Here is a 22762-nt window from a genome sequence, read left to right as displayed (position 1 = left end):
TCTTAGACGGATAGATAGGCAGACGGCAGTAGGATAGACGGGCAGAACTTTGACATAATGTATTTCGAAAACAAATCATTTTAGAACACATGCTTTTATCTTATAAGTACATAAAAATCACCCTGTGAAATATTGGAACTGTATAAAGTTATATTTGCTTTTTCATATCATAATTTTCAAAAAAAAACTAAAATTAATCCTGTCGACTGCGCCATTTCATCTAATACTGACTCATAGAATCTTAGAGGTATATCACAGTACTTACCCAGTTTTTTTACCATCTAAGTGTATCGACTGCAAACTTTTCGACTGCTTAAAAGATTTTCTCCTGCAAAGACTTCCTGGTAAACTGGATGGTTGGTATTCTGCACTGCTGCGTTTATCGGTCTTAAGTCTTATCGGTGACCGAGGAAGAGATCTTCTCCTGTTGTTGTCTTTGCTTTTTTTGCTCTTTCTTGGCGAATTCTGACCTGCAGCGTATTCTCTTCCAGTACTTGACTCATCAGATGTAGCCTTGTAATTCTTTTCTTCGTATGCAGCGTTTTTTTCTTTATATGGCGATCTCCGACCTACAAACCTCCTTTCTTTAAAATTCGCTAACGGGTTGAATGATACAGTTTAGAAATAAGAATAAAGGAATAGAGATAAGTGTTGAGAGGTGCAAGTAACAGGTGTTGAGAAATATAAATAAGTAGGTACATAAACTTAGCACAATACCATAGATTTTAGAACCTATTTGATTTTACCTTGTATATTCTTTTTTTGTCCCTGCATGGGGCTACGTGTTCTAGACTTCGTTCTCTTTAATTTTTCTCCTAACAACTTAGTGTGGTTTTCTTTTTCTGGCGTATTTTTGGCTTCACCGTATTTTTGCTTATTCTTACTGCTCGGTTGTGGTTTAGAGGTGTGAGTCAGTTCTAGATGAAAGTCTCTTCTTTTTTTGCTTCTGGTGTAGTCCTCATGTCTGGAAGATTTTAATGTGAAGCTAGAAAATGTAAATATAGTCAGTAGGTAAGGTCAGTTAGTAGGTAATCATATTTGAAGTTTCATTTTCAGCTTTCTTGTTTCCAAACATCGCTTTTTGTTTTCAAATCGTATGTATATTATATTTTATATTTATATGTTCTTTAATCTACTTACTCATCTTCTATTGGTGATTCATAATACCCTGATGATGAGTAATGGACGCTTCTCTCTTCATCTTCTGAACCCTGCCAGGTCTTATTAGGACTTCCCGAAGGTATAGAATATCTGCTAAAAAAGAATAATTTATTACTGGAGTCCATTTATTACCTACTAAAAGATTGTTTTTAAAGAACAAGTTAAACTAAGCAGATTATACAGTTGTTGTTTGATTTGTTGTAATTCGGAATAAATATTGAAAGTTTCTTTGAAAGAGGTGGATGATGATTTATGGTACTCTTTCTCAAAAGCCGAACAAATTAGGCAAAGAAAATAAAGTCTTCTTACTGTGGGTGCTCTAACCCACTAAGGGATAGAAGCTAATAAAAAAACAAACGATCTAGAATACTAACTGGAACCGTTCTGTTTCCCAAGTAGAAACCAACTCAAAGCAAAACTCAAGAACTTGGAACACTCCATCCGTAACCTGGAATGGGAATCTTCCAAATGTCTAAAACACTAGATGAAATTTCTCAGGACTTTTGTAACAGAGAACCTCTCTAAAACCGTCGCAGATACTGGTTTTTGCCAAAGCCCTGAGACTGTATGATAAGTTATAACTCAAAAAAGAGTGACACAATAGATCTTTAAGTTGATTAACTTCCACCTTTTATAAAATCTACTGTTTCTCTAGTGAAAAATTCATATAGATAAGAAACATCAGAAAAGATCAGGCAAATAACCAAACAGTACAATATTTTAACTAGAATTATTATAAGAAGCATCTTAACAAAAACAGTATCGAAACCATAACAAGAGAAAAAGTTCACCTATCTACCAAGTACCTTGTGAAAGCTGTGATATTGGAGACTTCTGCTCGGATATTGGAGAGACAAAACGTCTTTGAAATAACTGAATATAATAATAATAATAGCTCCCGTATATAGCGTTTTAACGCCTTGGGAGTAGCAAGGTACAGCTTGCCATGCTAGAGCCGTTCGGTATACAAGGAAGGTAATGTGGCTAGCACTACGCTTCAACCGCCTATTATTACCTCAGGATTGTGAATCCCAAGTACTCATTTAAGGCTGAGTCGATCTAGGTACCCAAACTATTTTTATTTATTAAAAATAGTCGGCTGATGAAATGCCGGCTGTGGCCCATACAGCACGTCCAAATGAAATTACGTTTCTACAAGGGAGACACATGAGAAACAAAATATGTTAAAGTGAACCTAAGTGTTCATCTAGTTCTAACGTATACATATGAGATACACGCAGGTTTATATTGATAGAATTGTGTGATACCGTGTTTACTAGTTGTATACCGTATGCACTCAAGATTCTAAAGAGTTTTTTGTTACATAACAAATAATTATTAAAATGATGAAATCTGACGTCGGTATATGAGACATACAATGTATAAGTCATATGTATGTGTGATACTTCGTATCATAGTTGTGCCTATAGTACACACCTTGTAAAAATGTGATGTATACACATAATATAAATATCTATATAGACACTTTGTAATAGTGTACTGTTGTGTCTACATTCTAGCATGAAATGAAGGTGTGCGCATGCGCGGATAGCCTCAGCCTAGATACACCGACCAAGTGTATCTTATGTGACCTCTCTTCTTCCTCCTTTCTAGGAGTGGTATGTGTTAGCAGCCATTATTGTTTTATCATTCGGAAGCTCTATATAAATGTTCTGTTCGTGTGTAGTTTAAAAGAGATTTTAAGGTAAGCACAAGTTTTTAATTACCTTGTTACACCTTCCTAAGAGTATTATTAATATTATAGCAGCGACTCTTCCCTTACTCGATACCTAATTTACCAAATTTTGACACCAATGAATGAAAACTCCAAATATTCTCGTATAATGATAAAGAGGTTAGCTCTGCAATATAATTTTTTTTAATTTGGAAATAATAAAAATCTAAATGGACCAGACAAAGAAAGATTAAACATTTCAAAGAACTTTTTACACTGATATTCGGTAAGTTATTAATGGATCAATTTACAGATATGTTTAATATTCAATAATCAGTTTTATATAAAATTTAAGGGTGAGATTGTTAATCTGGAAATCAAATACAACAAAGTTCAACAGAGTGCTCGTTGAATGAGTATGCTAACAAGCCAACTGCTTGGAGGGAAAAGAGGAGAAAAAAATGACTAAACGAGGTCCATCAAATCGTGGCGATATACCAGTGTTTACTATTTTAGTATGTTGTTATACTAGGTACTTATATTTTTAATACATTTTGATACAAATTCTGTTCTTTTACAATGTTTTCTTACTCCTGATTTCTGCAGTGTAAATAATTATTATTATTGTGTTATTTGCGCTTTTGCGTTTCCTGATATAAAGAAATATAAGAATTTTATTTTTTAACCACTTAATCCATTTTATGGAAGAAAAATGGTACATTTAATACAAAACAAAAATGAAACAATTTTAAGGCTACTTCTCTTGAACTTACGATCGAGATACTTTTGGAAAATACAAAGTTTTGCCCTCCTAATTTTCGTTCTAAAAAGATATAATTGGTATCATTGAATAAATATTTATTAAAAAGAACGAAAAGTTAGGCATCAAAACTTGTATTATTTCCTAAATTTGTTCATAAGAAGTAGTTTTATCTAGCACAAGATGTATATACGAAGCAAAATACATACGTATACACGCGGTAGTCACAACTGCAATGTGTAAACAGAGTTGAAACGTAATACACAAGCACTGTGTATCTTACGGCACACTGTGTATCCCTTACTTTGTGTAGACGTAAATGGTATACTGTGGCTACATTGTGAGGCGGACGTTTAACCTTTGTGCAAACAATGTGTAAACGTAGCATATTTACATCGGGGGAATTGTGTCACCCTGTGCCTACATCTAATAATGTAAACACATCGTAAATGTGATTTGATGTGCTGTATGGGGGGATTGGAACCCACAACCTTTGCATTGGTAGACGAGAGCTGTACCGCTACACCACCGGGCACCTATAACTGAATATAAAACAAAATATCAAAGTGATAAGAATGTTTTAAAATAATATCTTCCAAAATCTATTTACCTGTCTAATAAATCTGGAATGGAAGCACCCACACTATAACTACCACAGGAACTACTGTCATCGGATGGCGTGGATCTACCACTGATGATTTGAGGAAGAGGTGTTGATGAATTCTTACGAGAAATTGATGATGATTCGGATGGAGGCTTCGGTGAGTAAGATGGTGACACTGATGGCACCACCTAAAAAAACATCAGTATTTTTCTATCTTAAACAGATTTTTTTAGTAATTTCTGATTGAAATAGAATTACTACTGTTTAGGACACATTTATTATAATTTTATTAAATTAATTGTTTTAATACTAACTTACTAAAGTTTACTGATCTTTTGTAGATACTACATAGGTAGTAATTCTTTTTAAAATCTGATGTATTTAATGTCCAATGAAATTAAACACTTTTTTTAATATTTTACGTTTTACTACTTACATTAAATTTAATGCTGTATTTGTTTAATTTATTTTGGACGTTTATATTGTAACAAATATGAAACAATATATCTAATTAGTTTATATTTGTTATATTAAAAGGAACAAGAAAGTAAGATAGTTACAAAAGAAAATAGTGTGTTAAATGTTTTATTTATTTGTTAGATTTTAAGAGTATTTTTTGACAAAAGATAAATACATATTTACAAAATTAAATTCTTGGTTTTCTCTTTTCAAAGGTTTATATTTTATTATCCTTGGATTAGATACTTAAGCTAATTAGATTAATTTTTTAAAAATTTATGAATTTTTTTTCCAAATTAGACAAAAAGTAAAAAAAAGCTTTCTGAAATATACAAAATCAAAGATTTAATTTTTGTAAAGTAAAGCAAATCAAATTGATTTAAAATAATAACTGGCTTGGTGTGTGGTCTACTTGGATAAGCTGTGCTTTTTGTTGCAGATATATGACTTCAGAAACGCGCGAGTGATGTAAAATACTGATACCTTGTTTGTTCATTGAACTATAATACACAAATAAATAAAAGTTTATCAAAACCTGGCTTAGTCAAAATTTATGCTTTAAATTAAATTTTAAATTTACAAATTTCTTAACCCGTTTTTTGAAAATTCGTATCTTCTTAGTTTAAATAAAATAAAACAGAGTAAAAGTAACAAAAATAATTCCTAACAAATAAATTGTCATATAGAATTCATAAACCTGGAATTTTCAGAATCCCTTACAAAGGTCAATTTTATTCTCAAATAACAAGAATTCATCCATCTCTTTATATGCGGATGGTCATCTACCATTATTCGAACGTCTGTACACACAATCCCTACTGCTTAACTACTAAATAAATAAGAGCATTAATTGGTCTGACAGACTTAAATATAGCAATCATTAGTCAATTTCATACATAAACAACAAGAACTCAGTCATGTCTTCAGATGCGGATAGCGATATACTATATATTATATAGATCAGATCATTTCATACATGGTACAGGAAGTCAACTATATATAATATTTATAATACATTTATAACGATTCTTATACTTAGAAATTTCTTTTGTTAGATTCACTTTGTTTTTTGTTGATACATTTTAATATATTGTCATCTAATCCCACTTCTGATATACACTCAGATGCAAAAAAAAACGCAACGGAGAAATTTTTGGTCAAATTTGGAGTGTTATATTTTTGTTAATTTTAGCTCTATTTTCATAATTTTTTTAGCAAGCTGTATATAATTATATGAACTTTAATTCGTAAAGTCAGTGTTTTATGAACTTTAGTATTTGTCATATTATACAGAGTTAAACTAGGGGTTGTTTTTTTACCTTAACTTTAAAACACCCTGTGCAATAATTTCGTGTGTAAATTTTTCTAAAATATAATTTTACGGTTAGAACCATGTCTCCTGAGTATTTTGTTTTTTGGATCAAGTCAATACATGCCTTGGTTAAAATTTAAGAGCGAAATGAACTTGCCACCAACAATTTGCAATTTTTTCAATTATTATTTCTTTTAAAGTTTTTTTTTTCAATATGACGAGGCGGCTTTGGTGATTATTGTGAATTATATACTACTACGAACTGCCCATCATGTTCAGCGTTTGGGAAATGATTGGCAGGAGGTTGGAGGATTTAGAGGTCGCGAAGCGGTACCAGCTTCATTAAATGAACTTCGTTTGGTTCTTAAAGAAGAATTATTGGAAAGCATAACGCAATAATGATATATGCAGCCTCAATGACAGTATGAACGGACGTATACAGGCAGTTGTAGCAGCCAAGGGAGGTAATACAAAGTATTAGGGTATTTTTTACAATTTTTTTTCTGTTTGTATATTTGAGTATTACAGATGTTTTCTTTAATATCGTTAGTTCGGTTATCGTTATGAATGTTTATTAAAACCAGAACTGTATCGTTAGTCTTTAAGGTTTTTATTTAATTTAGTATAGAGTATCCAATGCAGCCGAATATAGCGTTACGACAATGGTCACCAAAACCATCTCGTCATATCAAAAAATTACATCAAAAACTAATGATAATTGAAAAAATTGCAAATTGTTGGTAGCAAGTTCCTTTCAGTCTTAAAAATTAACCAAGGCATGTATTGACATGATCCAAAAAACAAAATGCTCAGGAGACATGGTTCTAACCGTAAATTTATATTTTAGGAAAATTTACAATCGAAATTATTGCACAGGGTGTTTTAAAGTTGAGGTAAAAAAACAACCCCTCGATTAACCCTGTATAATATGCCCAATACTAAAATTTATAAAAAACTTAGTTTACGATCAAAGTTGATATAATTATATACAGTTTGCTAAAAAAATCATGAAAATAGGGCTAAAAATAAAAAAAAATGTAACACTTTAAATTTGACCAAAATTTTCTCCGTTGCGTTATTTTTTTGCATCTGAGTGTATATAAAGAATGTATTTTTTTATTATTTACCATATAAAATTGTATTTATTTACTTGTATTTATTTTGAAGTATTTTGGTAATTATATTTTACATCACTCCGGTCAACACCAACGGCATAGGTTCTTAAGGCCGATAACAACGACAATGACAACAACAACAAGGTTATGTTTACCATGTCCTCGGCCATAAAGGTGTCCATGGACCCTTTGGCGCTATCGAAACTAGACTCTGCCGTGTCGGGCACGCCGGCCTTAACGATGGCCTTTTGAAAGGCCTGTTGTTGTTGTTGGACCACCTGCTTTTCGAGTTCCTGTCATTAGGGAGGGTTCTTTTATATTTGTGTGTTAAACTGGTGGTTAGTTATTGGATGCCTATGTTACGTGTGAGTGGATGAGATGTTGATGAAAGAGAATGAAGAGGTTGAAAGGGTTATTTACAAAGCTATCCAATCAAGACATGTATGGTTAAAAAATGAGTTTATAATGCTGATATTTGAATAAAAAGATTAAGGAAGGAGCATAGAGGTGGGAATTCTAGTTCCTTGGGAGGAACTAGTTCCTTAGTTCTAGTTCCTCCAGAAGAATTGTTCCTTACTAGGTCTTTAGTTCACATTAATTCCCGACTAACATTGATATCCCCGTTACTTCCTCATGGGTTTCGTTATAAGTCAGAACTATTCACAGTCAGAAACACACACAGAAAAAAACGGCGCCTAGTTGACCTGGAAATAAAGATCGATGACGTTCCCCATCTAAAATGACAGCGGTTTTCATTTCATAGCCATCGCAGACGCCGTTTTTTTTTTCGATCGTATGGTATAACGAGACGTATAATCCGGTGTTTAACCATAGTTTTTTTATTGCAAATAATTAATCTTCATACAATTTTATGACACCCGTATTTGTTATTTTACTTCAATTTCATCCCATTTTTTTTTAAATTAATCAATATTAAGAATTTGAAATTAATAATATCATTAATATCAAAAGTATCATGATTTGCCACCAGGTACAAAGGTAAATAAAAACCATTTTTCTAAATGTATTTTAAAGTAGATATAAAATTAATTGTAAAATAAAACTTAAGGAACATACGTTAAAATGTCCGTAAATTCACAGTTAATTATAAAAATTTAAGTTTTAATTTCTAGTAGTAAAAAATATAAAAATAAATTTAATATTGGGGTAATAAAGAATAATCCCACATAACAACGCATTTTTAACGATCTTAATAAAAATAGAAAAATCTAACGTGATTTTAAGATATATGGTGTAAATACGGCAGCAGAGAACTAGACACGCCATAATATTATTTTTCAGAGGCTCGCGCCCTCTGTCAACTATTCAGTCAAATACTGATAGGTGACGTCACAATTTTCTACGCCTCATTTCGAACCAGCGAAATTTGTATTGAATTTGATTTATTATTTATTCCTTAATTGTAACTTCGTTGAATTTCTTTTTGTATTGAGGGAGTACTTTTTAATTACTTCAATTGAATTTTATATTAAAAATAACAAAAATTTACTATGGTTAAACACCGGATTGCGTATGTTAAACACATAATAGGTAAGTTTTATTGCAAATAAAAACAAAAAATTAAAAAAGAAACTCAAATCAGAGTTAAAAAGCTATATCACAAATTAATTGGAGCAAATAATAAAATACTTAATATTGGCATATGTGTAGGTGAAACTAAATGATAAATATGAAGGTAAAGTTTTCTCTTTTTTTTAAAAGAAAAATTGATTTTTTTCTCACTGCAAGCTTTTTGTTTTTGTCTAAAAATTCAGAATATCTACTTCGTTTTATAAATAATTTCTTAATTTCAGGGACTTAAGTAAAATATTCACACAAACACAACAAATGCAAATCAATAATTAAAAACAGTATTCACGACAATGTTCTGGGGTAATTACGCCGGCCGCGGCAATAGACAAGAGTTTGTCTAGTTCCTCTCAGTCCTTTCGGTCCGAAACCGGTAACATACATCTGGCACTCCCCACTCCCGCCCCACGATCGCGCTGGCCGATCCGCTGCCGTCGCTAATTATTATAGCTTTGTTCGGGTTCTTATTATTACCGATTCCGAACCATCTTAGAACTAGGCAGCGCATGCGCAAATTTAATATTTTCTTTGTTCATCGGCCCATGAGTATCACAGTTCTAGGACGGTTCAGAATCGGTAATAAAATAAACCCGAAGTAAGCTTATATATCGGACCCCGAAATATGTCGTGAGGAACTAGTTCGTTGAAAATCCGGGAACTAGTTTCTTTCATTCCGGGGTCGGAATAGTTCATTGGAACTAGTTCGTTTACGAACTACACACCTCTAAAGGAGCATATCAAAAAACTTAGGTGAATCGCCCGTAACTCCTACGTGAAGCATAGGGCTGCAATAAATGCTCTCTAGCAGGTTCTGTTATTTGCAATTGATTTGACATATATCATCTCTATTCTGATAATAACTGAAACGTCAAACAAAACTGTCAAGGATGGGGGTCTACAATGTTGATTCTTATGCATGAATACATGGATATTATTGTACTCATACGTTAATATTTTTATTCAAAGATGCTGACATATGTTTTATATCAATTAAACATTTAGTTACGTAATCGAGGGCGCGATTTTTAAATTCATTGTTGCCAACGATGGACATATTCGGCGCCGTGCTGACTAACTGGAATTTAAATTTCGCGCTGGGGATTCAGGTGGTCATGCCGCATTTATTTATTTATTTCCTGACATTGTCATTCGTTTTGACGCTTTAGTTTTGTATTACCAGTTTCTGGTTTAAATAAACAGTGTTGTCATACTTTAAAAAAAGTTTACTAGCAGACCTTGCAGTCGAACATTGTTCATTTTAGAACCTCTTTTAGTGCGAAGTGTACAAGATAGGTTAATAGCCGTAAAAAACTCATCGGAACTTTATTAGAATATTTTGAACGGGAAAGCGTAGTAATGGCTCTTTATGTCCCTAAAGTGCTGTTAAGAAAGTGAGTTTTATTGATGTAAATAATAACTGTTTATATATTTATAATTAATTTATTTTTGTTTCTTAAAATATTTTGATTAAAAGAAAATATGTAAAAGTGGGCAACGCTGTGCCGGTCAAGCTTAATCACGTGACTAAAAATTTATTTGGTATGAACTGTATAAAATTTACTCTATAAAAAATACAATTTTGACATCATATTAGAACTTGTAAGTATTGGATAACTTTGAAAAAACATTGAAAATGAAAAAGTGTAAAGATAATGTAGTGATATACCTACAAAAATACGAATAAACCTATCTCAGATATTTATTTTTTTTTATTTTATTGACTTTTTTTATAATATGGACAGTATGTTCCAATCTGAGTATTGGTTTATTTAACAATAGTATTTACTTAAAGCAAACTGAATCAATCATACTACTAAAAAATGGTTTACCTTCAAAGAACCACTCTTCTTTGAACTGTCAGTACCCGAATTTGCGGTGATGTAATCATCAGTTGTCGTACTTTCAGATACGTCCGTGTTGGTTTTACAGGAATCTGTCCTGGCTAATAGTAGATCAGGAACAACGGCCGGTAGGGGAGATTCAAGTACTACTGGAGGAGATTCTGTCCTTTTCTGCCTGCTGATTAGTGCACCACTTCTATGGTGTCCTACTTTCAGTAGCGTTGGCGAATGTTTTGGGTTTGGACTTAGTGGTGTTGGAACTTCCAGCTAAACAAACATAGTAGGTACGTTTAATAACTGTTGTTTAATAGTTATTTATTATATAAGTAGCGTTTTCGAGAGTATTTTATCCTACTATACATACAGCTACATTAATAAATAATATTTTCTTGCCTTCAGCTGTAAATTATTTCTATTTTCGAAAAATCGAAAGTAGAGAAAAAAAATATAAAAAGTAAAAAGAAAATTGTTTTGCTTGTCGTAAAGAGGGGAACCAAGCTCCACCCCCACAACCGGTTTCTGGGCATACCCTTCATCAGGTGGGCTGTCCAGGGGCTGGTTCTCACCGATACGATTTTTTTCTCTCTACTTTCGATTTTTCGAAAATAGAAAAAATATACAGCTAAAGGCAAGAAAATATTATTTATTAATATACACTAAAGCTGTAAGAATTTTGTTCATTTTATATATATTTTAGCGCGCCGAAAAACGCTCCTTACCATCTTTTAACGGGAGATGCACTAATATCTCACCGACACTTTACGACATCGTCTGATGATATTGAAAAAGTTTTGCTTGCCGTATCGGTGAGAACCAGCCCCTGGACAGCTCACCTGATGAAGGGTAGGCCCAGAAACCGGTTGTGGGAGTGGAGCTTGATTCCCCCCTTTACGACAAGCAAAACAATTTTCTTTTTACTTTTTATATTTTTTTTTTCTCTACTTTCGATTTTTCGAAAATAGAAAAAATACACAGCTAAAGGCAAGAAAATATTATTTATTAATATACATTAAAGCTGTAAGAGTTTTGTTCATTTCACATACAGCTACATATATACAGGGTGGCACATGGCGCCTTTTATACGAGGCGGAGGCTCCAAGGAGAACGACAGTTTGTATTGAAATGAAATTTTGTGAGGATATGTAGGTTAACTTAGAGCACTTTTTAAAAATATAGAGAGTTCTACAGGGTGTTCCCAAAAAAATTTACACATCAAAGTTGTGTTTTTTGTAATGGAACACCCTATATATTAATTTATTTTCGGATTCTAGGAGAAAAATAAAGGTGAGTTTTATTACAGTATATGACTAAAATGTAAGGTATTTGACTTATTTAACATTTTCCGAAAATGAAGAACAATTTTTAAATTTTAGTAAAGGCTACATAAGTTGGAATTTACCCGGTATAGCATAATATGTAGTTAAAATAACTATTGTACTTTAAATCTAATTAAACTTGACGCAAAATTTTATACAGGTTGAGGCAAAATTAATATTGAACATTGATCACTTTTAAAAGCAAGTTACTGTTTTACTTTAAATGGAACACCCAGTATATTATTCCCATATTCAATAGGGAATTAATGTCTCTCCAAAATACTATTAAGATGTCTAACTCTAAGATTTTCCTAAATATTTTCATGTTTATGATTTAGTGTGAATAGGTCTTTATTATTTGATAAAATCTAGGTGATATGTCTGACGTTAGTTCAACATAGCTGTCTAATTAGTTCAACTTTAACAACTAGTTATAATTTTGTATCAGTTAGAACAAAAAAAACTCCGAAATTTATCGAAAATAAAAACTTATCCTAAATCAGAGAGAATTACTTGGTGAATGCAATACAAAATGCAGCTGGAAATATAAAAAGAAAGTTTAAAGAGCCATAAATAAAATAGAACGAACACTAAATTTGTGCAATAGGAAGGGTAGTAACCCTTTCGAACATGTAGAGCATTAGAAACTAGTTTGTAGAAGTTCATTTATTTATAATAACTATGATTAATATTATGCATATTATTAGATCGCACATTGAGAATTTCAAATTCACGATAAAAAAAGTTAAAAATGATATCTTTAAATTGCTGACCTGGATATCATTTATTTAAATCTTCCAATTGGCTCGATTTTCCTTATTCAATGTTAATTAGCACTGATCAATATTGTTGCGATGAATATAATCAGATTATATAATTAAAAAAAACAGACTCGGACTTGAAATTATTTTAAACAGTAATTAAATAGTTTTGTTGTTGTTAAAGTACTCAAAACAAAAAAAAAAGTATAAAGTGTGGCATATTATTGTTCTCAGGAGACCGAGTCCTTTCAAAACCTGAAATAAAAAATACAGGTCCGTATTTAAAAAAAATAAGTTGGCCTCTGTATCTTGCAAATTATCAGCTAATTTGAAAATCTAAAAATACTATCAGATAGCCCTAATAAAGTGGCTGTGAGAATGTGCAATTAGTTTTATGATTTTCTAAAAAGTAATGACAGGAAAAAATAAAATTGATTTTCAAAAAAATCCATTTCTTCCAAAAAACTCAGCAGTCCTTGAAATTTCTAAAACTTTTTTGCTGGCATCTTGGTGAACATCCCAAACGCAACTTTGCCCCAATTTAACCATGTTCGTATTCATAACGGTTACCGAGATACCAATGCTCGTACCCCGAATTTGTAGCACCCTGTATACTCTTTTACTTACTTTAGTAGACAACTTGTCAACAACTATCTGGGGCTGAGTTGGTTGATCTCCTAACTCTTCGTCTAACGTTTCAATGTCCATCGAAGATCTCTGTTGATGTTGTAGAATAAGAAGTTCTTTTCTTCTTGACGACGGCGTTAGTAGATTTATAGCAACTGCATTAAAACATAAATTGTTTCAGGTTGCGCTAATAATTATTGTTGCGGAAATTTTAAACTTAATGTTTGGTGAAATGTAGTGGAATAATTGGATAATTATTAGATAGAACATTTGGCTTCTATCCAAATTATAAGGTTTATTTTCTAATAACTATATTTAGTTTGAAAGTTGATGCTATGTTTAATTAACAAGATTCAACCAGAACAGAAAATAAAGGAAAATTATTGATTATCATGTAATAATTATGTGGTTCTATAATGCATGATGCATTGCTGACCTACACATAGGAAATCCTACGTAAATTTTAAGCAAAATAAATACTTTTTAGGGTTCCGTACCCAAAGGGTAAAAACGGGAACCCTATTACTAAGACTTCGCTGTCTGTCCGTCCGTCCGTCTGTCAGAAAGGTCTATCTTATAAACCGTTATAGCTAGACAGTTGAAATTTTTACAGATAATGTATCTATGTTGCCGCTATAAGAACAAATACTAAAAACAGAATTAAATAAATGTTTATAAGTAAAAAAGTACTTTCACTAAACATTATCTTTTAAGTAAGAATTTTACATAGAATCTTTCAAGTCCTCGGTGGGTGGCTCGTGGTTAAAGCGGTAGGACTTTACGCTTCTATGACGTTGGAGCCGTAGTAAGGCAGGTTCGAATCCTAGTCAAGGCGACTTTTTTTAATCGTTTTTTTTTTTAATTTTTACATATTTTTACATATTTATTATTGATTAATACAATTTTTAGTAATGTGTTTCTTCATTTTTTTTAATTACTTATATGCGCATTCAAAATTTTAGCTAAATCGGAAAAAAAGTTTATAATAATATAGTGTTTAATGTTGTATAAACAATGAATGGTACGGAACACTTCGTACGCGAGTCCGACTCGCACTTAACAATATTTTTTATTTAAATTTAGAGAAAAATTAGATTTAATAAAATATTAGATTTGTGCTAACTTGTCAGCAGTTCATAAATTTGTTTGTTATAGTTACCGGGAGAACTAAGAGACACAACTTCTGAACTGCTAAATGGAGTACCGTTGTCAGTTCCAGAATCCACCTGAAGTACTGTCACTTGGGACTCATTCCAGTTTCCATCAGATTGATCCCTAAAACATTAAAAAGTTCTATAAATTTAATGTATCATAAATATTATTATTAATATTTAAAACATATTTATTAGTACTATAATAAATAAAATATCAATTCAAAATGAAATATTAATTTTAGTACAAGTATACATGTAAACAAATTGAAATTAAAATAAATATTATTTTCCAAATGAGTTTATGTAACAAAATTAATTAAGACTTCTAAATAAACTGCAGAAATATGTTAAAATTTAAATTTATTTCTGGTAGATATTAATAATCAATTTATTTTTAGTATTACTGATATTCCGTATATTTTGTTATTGAAAAGGAAAAATATGTAAATCTAAAAATATGTAACTCAAAAATTGTTTGCTTTTAGTAGATATGTACTTGTTTAATTTTACTTAAATCATTTTTTGAAGAATTCTTGGGTCAAATTTAGATATAAATCTCAATATTTAAAACATAGGTATAAAACATTTTACACAAAATGTGTTTACTGTTTTATGCAGAATCCAAAAATTATGAAATGTAGTACAATAGGTATTTCAGATCAAATCAAGTGCCAGGAAGTATAAAATAAAGTAGGTCCTAAAATACTGTATTAATAAAGTATTGAAAACTGCTTAGTATACATAATTTCCGAGCATATGAGAGACATTTTATTTTTATTTAGTTTTAAAAAATGTATAAAAAATGTATTGAAAGTGCGATTAACAACTACAAACTCAATAATTTGCAAATAAGATTACATTTTCCAACTACCTTTTTTTGAAGCCTTGTATTTTCTATAATATTTCAGATATCAAATTGAATAAAAAGATAAAAAAAACAGGCTGTAGCAATTTGATGTCACAAAATGATTTTAATAATTGTAACTTGCTTACTTCATAGGGTATTTCAAGATTCAAGAGGAAATTGATTGTATTTTTTAGGTTTGCTTGAGTACTAGGGCACAAGTGTAACGCTTGGGTACTAGGGCATATGAAATGATCAAAGAATTTACATTGATAAGCCTCCTTTGGTCACTAATTCTCTGTTTATATGACCATGTTTTTAAGCTCACAGCCACATAGAAAGCGTTTTTTGCGTTTTTTTGTGTAATGTGTTTTTTGTGATTAAAACAAAATAACAGGATTATATAGAAGTGGCCCGACCAAATGCATGTAGCGTTCGGTGTGTCTTGCAAAAGACGCAAATGAAAACAAATCAGGTTGTTTTTTTGTAGCGTCTTTAGCGAGTTCTAAGATGAGACCCCTTCATAGGCGGACGTAATATTTAATAATACAATAAAAATTAAATGTATACCTTTTATTATCTAAAAATATTTTTATAAGGAACATCTAACTAATTAGAAAGATTATATTAAATTGGAGGATTTAAAGGAAATGTTTGAAAAAGTGTAGTTTGAAATGTTAAAGAAAAGTTTGATAAATCATGTCCTAAAATTGCGTTAGCAATTAGTAATATTTTTACTAGTCTATTATAGAATTATAATTATTTATTATATTGTATTATTATAATTATAATACACAAGTAACCACAAAGCTGTTCCTCAGAACTTACGACGGAGAAAAATCAAAGGTTTTCCTTGATTTAAGTAAAAACAATCTTCGGATTGTCACGGGGTTTTAACAGGACACTGTCTCCTCAACGAACTCCTCAGTAGGCAGAAGCTGAGAAATAATGGCGAATGCAGATTCTGTGGGGGAAAATGGGGAAACACTGTAACGTTTTTAGTTCCTTACATGTCTTTGTATATGATATATGATGTCTGGCGTATCATCACCGGATTCCCTATCGTTCAGGCCGGATAATTTAATTGACGCGCTTGGCGTAATTTTTACGTTCTCTAGTCCACAACCCTGTTATCATTTGACACAACCCAGTTATCGCTCTGTGGAGCGCTGTCAACATCGTTTCTGTCAACTCTCTCACTTTTGCTTTTAGCGCTCTGTAGCCTAACCTAACATCCCGGCTTTTAGAAATGGTAATAATTTAAATCTTGCTGCAAAATCTGAATCAGCTGCCATTTCGAAGCAACAGGTAAAGATGAGATATTATCTTTATTAGATTCGTTATTATTATTGAATATTTTTAGGGTAGAGTTTTGGATGTCCCAACTTAACTTGTATTTGTATTTTGCTGGCACGTTGGCGTCCCTTTTCTTTTGTCCTCCAGAATGTTACATGGAAGAAAGGACAGTTTCTTTGTTTATTATTGAGCCCATGGAAGTAATTCGAGGTAGGTTTATTTTGTTTATTAGACCTTGTTTGGTTTGACCTTGTTGTCCTAGTAGTATCCAAGGTACGGGTAGTGTTCCCCTGTACCGTTGTCTTATGGACGGACTGTGTCCAAGGTTATGGTCCAAGCTTATGGCCCAGGTTACGGACATTATCCAAGGTCCTAGTAGTGTTCCAAGGTACGGGTAGTGTCCCCATATTGCCACAGTATGGATACAGCGTAAGCCCCATGCTGCTTCGCTCCCATTTCTAAGCCTAGTCAGTAGCTACGACTGTATGGATTTATGGTGTCCTCATTCTGGCCCCTTTTGTTGTTTTGGCCAACAGGATCGCCGATAGACAGTACAGAGATATGAGCCCACCTCACGCTGCTACTGTTTGAAGCAAGGTTACATAAAGAACAGCTAAGTGTAGATTTAGGTTCAGATTTTCAGTCTTAACTTAATAACGTACGTTTTAAATGATATTGTACAGACTATATTTAGTGGTTAGATTATTAAGAACATTTATGTCGATTTAGTAGTTACAACATGATTTAGATCTTAGGTTTCATTACATTACGCCTTGTAATAGTATTTAACCACTATAATAATTATTAAAATTGTACAATGCTATTTACCATCAGAATTCATCATGAATAAATATAGCCATTAGTTTTAAGTAATATACAACTGTGTTTTCTTTCTCTGTACATGCCTGGCGCCTAATATCTATTTCTTTTGTTTATTGTTATTAATTAGTTTTCTTTCCAGTGAAATACCTTATCCACGACTGCTCTCCGATGAAAAGCTGCCGTTCGCAGTGGTAATGTTTATAAAAAACGCTACAACACCAGAACACCTTATTACTAAGTGCGCCGAGACGACGACCATTCCTGTCATGAACTTTGGTACGGCTGATGTCGAGGATGGAGAGCTGGCCTCTGTGAAGCCGTCTCAAATACTGGCTTTTGTTAAAGCCCTGAGACTGTATGATGAATTATAACTCGTTATAACTCAAGAAAGGGGAACGCACAATAGATCTGTAAGGTCGCGGTGATTAACTCCCCTCCTAAACATTCTACATTCTACAACCACAAAGCTACAACATACAAAATCTATACACAAATAAACTAAAATTTCTCAAATAAATGGCAAATGATAATAATTATTCTTACACACATCACTGGAGCTAGCAGTAGATTGCGTTTGTTGTCGAATATCCAGCCCGTTCAGCGATCGATCCGAGCATATCTTTCATCTTTGTTTTTTCAACGCTAACCGCGCCGATCTCGCCTATCTCTTTCTCAAAGGATTGATTGTTGAACGGGCCGGGAATCCACGTGCTTGCGACGTTACTAATTGACATTTTGATAGAAACTGCAGACCTGCCTCTTCTTTTGCGTGTTTTTAATGGACACAAATCGAAATAAAAGCTTCAAACGTTAAATCGCAAACGCAAAAATGCAAAAAAAGTAAAAATCGAGGGATGAGAACTTAAATATAAGTTCTCACTATGCATAATTTCTAAGAATAAGATACACATTTTATCTTAATTCGATATTAAACAATGTATAATGTTTTTTTATATTCTCTAAATTAGTCAAGTGTTTTAATACAATACCTTATGTCGTCGTTTGAAGTGAACGGCGACAATTTCATATCGGGCCGGAGTGATATCGACGGCACGACGCTCTCGTCGTTCTGGAAAACAACGCATTTCCCAATTTCCACGTTGCTGCTGTTCTGCGAGTCCTGCCTGGAAAACGCCGCAACATAAACGCCTGATTGGCACCCATTCATTACACGGAAAGTTTGTATAATGTAAATTAGGTGTAAATCACGTCGATAATAAGTGGAATATGTTGGAAACTTTATCTTTGACAAAGTTTTAAACGTCAACATTTGAATATGTAGAAATCAATACTGGAAATTCTAGGTATATCTTCATATAAATCTATACTAATATATAAAATCCTTAAGTGACTGACATACTGATTAATCACGATCCTGCTCGAACCACTCAACGTAAGAAGCTCAATTTTGGCATACAGGTTGATTCTAGGGTGTGGAGATTCGATAAGAAGGGATTTTTCGAAATTCCAGTTCCAAGAGGGTGAAACCACCCCCCAAATACTACAATATTTTTTATTTAAAAAACGGTCAAGTTTGGTTTGGTTTGGGTTTTAAATAATTTTTTAAATAACTAATTTTATTTTGTTTTTTTACATATTTTAAGATTTTTTAAAAATGTATACAGGGTGTTTCGAAAAATCTGGTCATTGATTAATCACGATCCTGCTTAAAGCGCTTGATGTAAAAAGCTGATTTTTGGAAAACAGATTGAATTTAGGGTGTAGAGGTTCGATAAGAAGGGATTTTTCGAAACTCGAATTCTAAGGGGGTGAAACTATCCCTCAAATATTAAAATATTTTTTATTTAAAAACCGGAGAGTTTTTCGGAAAAACTCTTAAACACGTCTATTTTATTTTGTTGTTTTACATATTTTAAGATTTAAAAATTTATACAGGGTGTTTCATAAAATATGACCATTGAGTAATCACGATTCTGCTTAAACTGCTTGATGTTTAAAGCTGATTTTTGGCAAACGGATTGACTGTAGGGTGTAGAGGTTCGATAAGGAGGGGTTTCTCGAATCTCAAATTCGAAGAGGGTGAAAACGCCCCTCAAATATTACAATATTTGTTATTTAAAAAACGGTTAATCTTTCGGGAAAATGCTTGGACAAGCATAATTTATTTGTTTTTTTTACATATTCTGAAATTTTTTAAAAAATCATACAGGGTCTTTCAAAAAGTTAGGTAATTTCTTAACCACGATTCTGCTTAAACGGCTTGACGTAAAAACTTATTTTTGGCAAATGGATTTTTCGAAAGTCAAATTCCAACGAGATGAAACTACCCCTCAAATATTACCAAGTTATAATAATATCGCCATTTTGTTTTTTCTCATGCTGACATAAATGTGAGAAAATTTTATCCAGTTTGTATGTTAATGGAAATTCTTGCTTTGCTTTATCATCACCATTACAAATGATTAATTCGACGCGAACGAAGTCGCTGGTACACGCTAGTAACTTATAAACATGGTATCTTATATAATACTGGCAACTCTTACTTTTGGGTCGGTATTTACATGTGTGAAAGTAAATCGCATAGGAATCTTATTGAGTCGGAGTGAGAGAAATGCGACGGTGTGCTGTTGTGGCGTTGCCACATTTCTCCGCTACGCCTTTCCCTCTCAAGTAAAGTAAAATCACGATCGCAAGCCGCTTATTTTTAAAAAACTTTTTTAAAATAAAAAAGATAACTAGATAAAATTATTAGATAATATGTTTCTGAGCATCTGAAATGGAATTATAAGGATATCGTTAGTAATCACGATAATTTAAAAATGAACCTTTTAACACATCGAAATTGTTCTTTAGATATTGAATTTTTTTTTATTTTGAAGTTCGGATCTTTTACTAAAAGAGAAAACATCCGATAGGCTTGTTTTTTCCATTCAAAATTTTTAAAAAAACCCGTCCATTTACTTTTAGTGCATAACAATTTTCAGCAATTGTGTAACTTTTTTATTTGTAAAAATTTTCACATACTGTCTGCAAAGAAAATATAGCAGACATATTGAGAAAGTTTTTGAAAAAAACTACAATCAATTATTTCTAATGGATTTCGAGATATCGATTTAGAATTCAGAGTTCTAATAGCGCGACCACTGTCGAACACCAACTCAATTCCAATTATTTTTACCAAAAGGACAAGTCTTTCTAACTTGCACTTAAAAAAGTTACAAGCTATAGGCAGAATTACAACGACTCGTTATTAAATAAACAAATAAAGTATCACGAGACGTAATTAAATCGTGAAGCTGAACGCATGCTGTACACTCCTTCCTAGAATTTTAAGTACTGATATGGTACTGATTGGGTCGACCGGTCGACCGCGACGAATCTGATAATAGTGCTCTTCTTAGCAATGTGCACAGTTTCTCGGTTTATTTCATACGTTTGCCAACGTTTTTACTGTTCCCTCTTTGTTCAGTACATTATAAACGCATTGTACTCTTCTTACACACGAAAATCTCGACTCAAGCCTAACCTTTTTGCCAACCCTTAGTTTATACTGCGTGTTGCAATTTCTGTCACACAGTATCTTTGGAAGTAAATTCTTACTTTGGAAGTATACGTACTTTTTTAAATTTAGAAACATGACGTTGTAGGGTTCAGTAAAGCAAAACTTTTTTCTAATTTAATCATATACCGGGTGTTGCATCGTCGGACGGGACATAGGAAATCCCATGTAAATTTTAATGGGGTCAATTATTGGCTTCCCTAATTATTTTAGAGAATAATACTATTTAGGTTTATTGAAGAGAACTAAAACCCACATTCAAAAGAATAACTTTAGATATTTTTGATTAGCTCGTTTACGAGTTATTGCCGATTTCTTTTTAAATATTTCTCCTTTCTTATGGGCCTGTATTTACTTATGAGCACCAGTCAACGTAAAAGATAACTGTCAAATGAAGTTGTCATTTCAGAAATTTACCTATTTAGTGCTTTATTATTATTGAAAACTCATTCCTACATCGGAAATCTTAAAGATGTATTTATAAATACAAATTAATATGAATTAAAGTAAAATAAAGTAATCAATTACAAGGTTAATTATAGTATTATTACAATATTCAATAACTTATTAATTTAGGTACTATTAAATTGTTAGAACTTTAGGATTTAAGAAGATGTTCAAATATTCCTCCATCGACTGCTAGACAATAACCCAGACGATCATAAAATTCTCTTCTTACATTCGCTAGTTGGTAAACTGAAATTCTATTGCATTCGGCAGAAATAGCATTTTTTAACTCGTCTAGATTTGGGTATTTTTTATCCTTGTATATCCTGTTTTTTAAATGGCCCCAGAGAAATAAATCATTTCGCGAAATATCAGAAGACCTTGCTGGCCAATTTACTGTATGATTTAGGCCAATAACGTTTCCGTTAAAACTATTGTCTAAAGATTCCCGAACAGCCAGGGTATTATATGCCGGGCAGCCATCCATTTGGTACCAAACGTCCTGATTTTTCTTAGCGGCATCATGTAAAGCAGGTAAAATATGATTTTCGAGTATTTCCAAATAATATTCTGCATTTAAATTTCGCGTAAGAAATAATGGCCCGATAATATTGTGTCCGACTATCCCTGCTCAAACATTTACTTTCTGTGGATATTACGTCCTTGTTTTGACAAACCTGTGTTGGTTTTCTTTGTTCCAATATCGATAATTTTGAACATTAAGTTCAAAGTTCGAAGTTCATTATTTAAGGTAAACGTGCGTTTGTCAGTGAAACATAAGTTTTTTACAAATTCCCTATCCGTGTTTGCTCTTTCCATCATATCAAAACAAAACGTCTGCCGCCGTATTTCGTCCCCATCTCGTAGCTCTTGATCCTTTCATATATGAAGGAATAGTATTTATGTCGTTTCAAAATTCGAAACGCTGTAGTGTGATATATTCCTATTTCATCCTCAAATTTCCTTGTGCTGATCTTTCAATCGTTCTCTTCCACGCACAATAAAACTTCCAAGTCGGTATCATTTCTTGCATCTTCTCTTTGTTCCGTCTCTTGATATTCCTTGCGATTGTAGATTTTCCAGGTATCGGTCTATTCGGATACAGAGCAGCAAACATGTCCGACACCTTTTGATAACTATTTCCTTGATAATACGATTTAATCATCAATACTTTTTCTTCGGTAGTATAATTTAGCCATGAATTTTTGCGATGTAAGTATGAGTTTTTAATAATAATAATAAAGCACTAAATGGATAAATTTCTGAAATGACAACTTCATTTGACAGTTATCTTTTACCTTGACTGGTGCTCATAAGTAAATACAGGGCCATAAGAAAGTAGAAATATTTAAAAAGAAATCGGCGATAACTCGTAAACGGGGTAATCAAAAATATCTAAAGTTATTCTTTTGAATGTGGGTTTTAGTGCTCTTCAATAAACCTAAATAGAATTATTCT

General features: G+C 32.3%; 1 protein-coding gene across 4 annotated transcripts in view; it reads right to left on the bottom strand.

Annotated features, from left to right (window-relative positions):
• The window catches only part of LOC115884730, a 153392-nt gene that overhangs the window by 25311 nt on the left and 105319 nt on the right, over positions 1-22762 (bottom strand). The window contains exons 13-21 of one of the 4 annotated variants that reach the window (XM_030903382.1): positions 18327-18461; positions 14381-14496; positions 13222-13376; positions 10506-10784; positions 7242-7379; positions 4207-4388; positions 1141-1254; positions 747-985; positions 266-569 (exon numbers count right to left, since the gene is read on the bottom strand). In XM_030903382.1, the coding sequence (XP_030759242.1) occupies positions 266-569; positions 747-985; positions 1141-1254; positions 4207-4388; positions 7242-7379; positions 10506-10784; positions 13222-13376; positions 14381-14496; positions 18327-18461 (1662 nt within the window). The remainder of the gene's footprint in view (positions 1-265; positions 570-746; positions 986-1140; positions 1255-4206; positions 4389-7241; positions 7380-10505; positions 10785-13221; positions 13377-14380; positions 14497-18326; positions 18462-22762) is intronic. The other 3 variants (XM_030903379.1, XM_030903380.1, XM_030903381.1) reach the window with 3 other exon arrangements.

The sequence above is a fragment of the Sitophilus oryzae genome, unplaced genomic scaffold (genome assembly GCF_002938485.1).
Source record: "Sitophilus oryzae breed Bouriz unplaced genomic scaffold, Soryzae_2.0 scaffold_347_pilon_pilon, whole genome shotgun sequence".
NCBI lineage: Eukaryota > Metazoa > Arthropoda > Insecta > Coleoptera > Curculionidae > Sitophilus > Sitophilus oryzae.
This window is presented reverse-complemented; position numbering and strand designations above follow the sequence as displayed.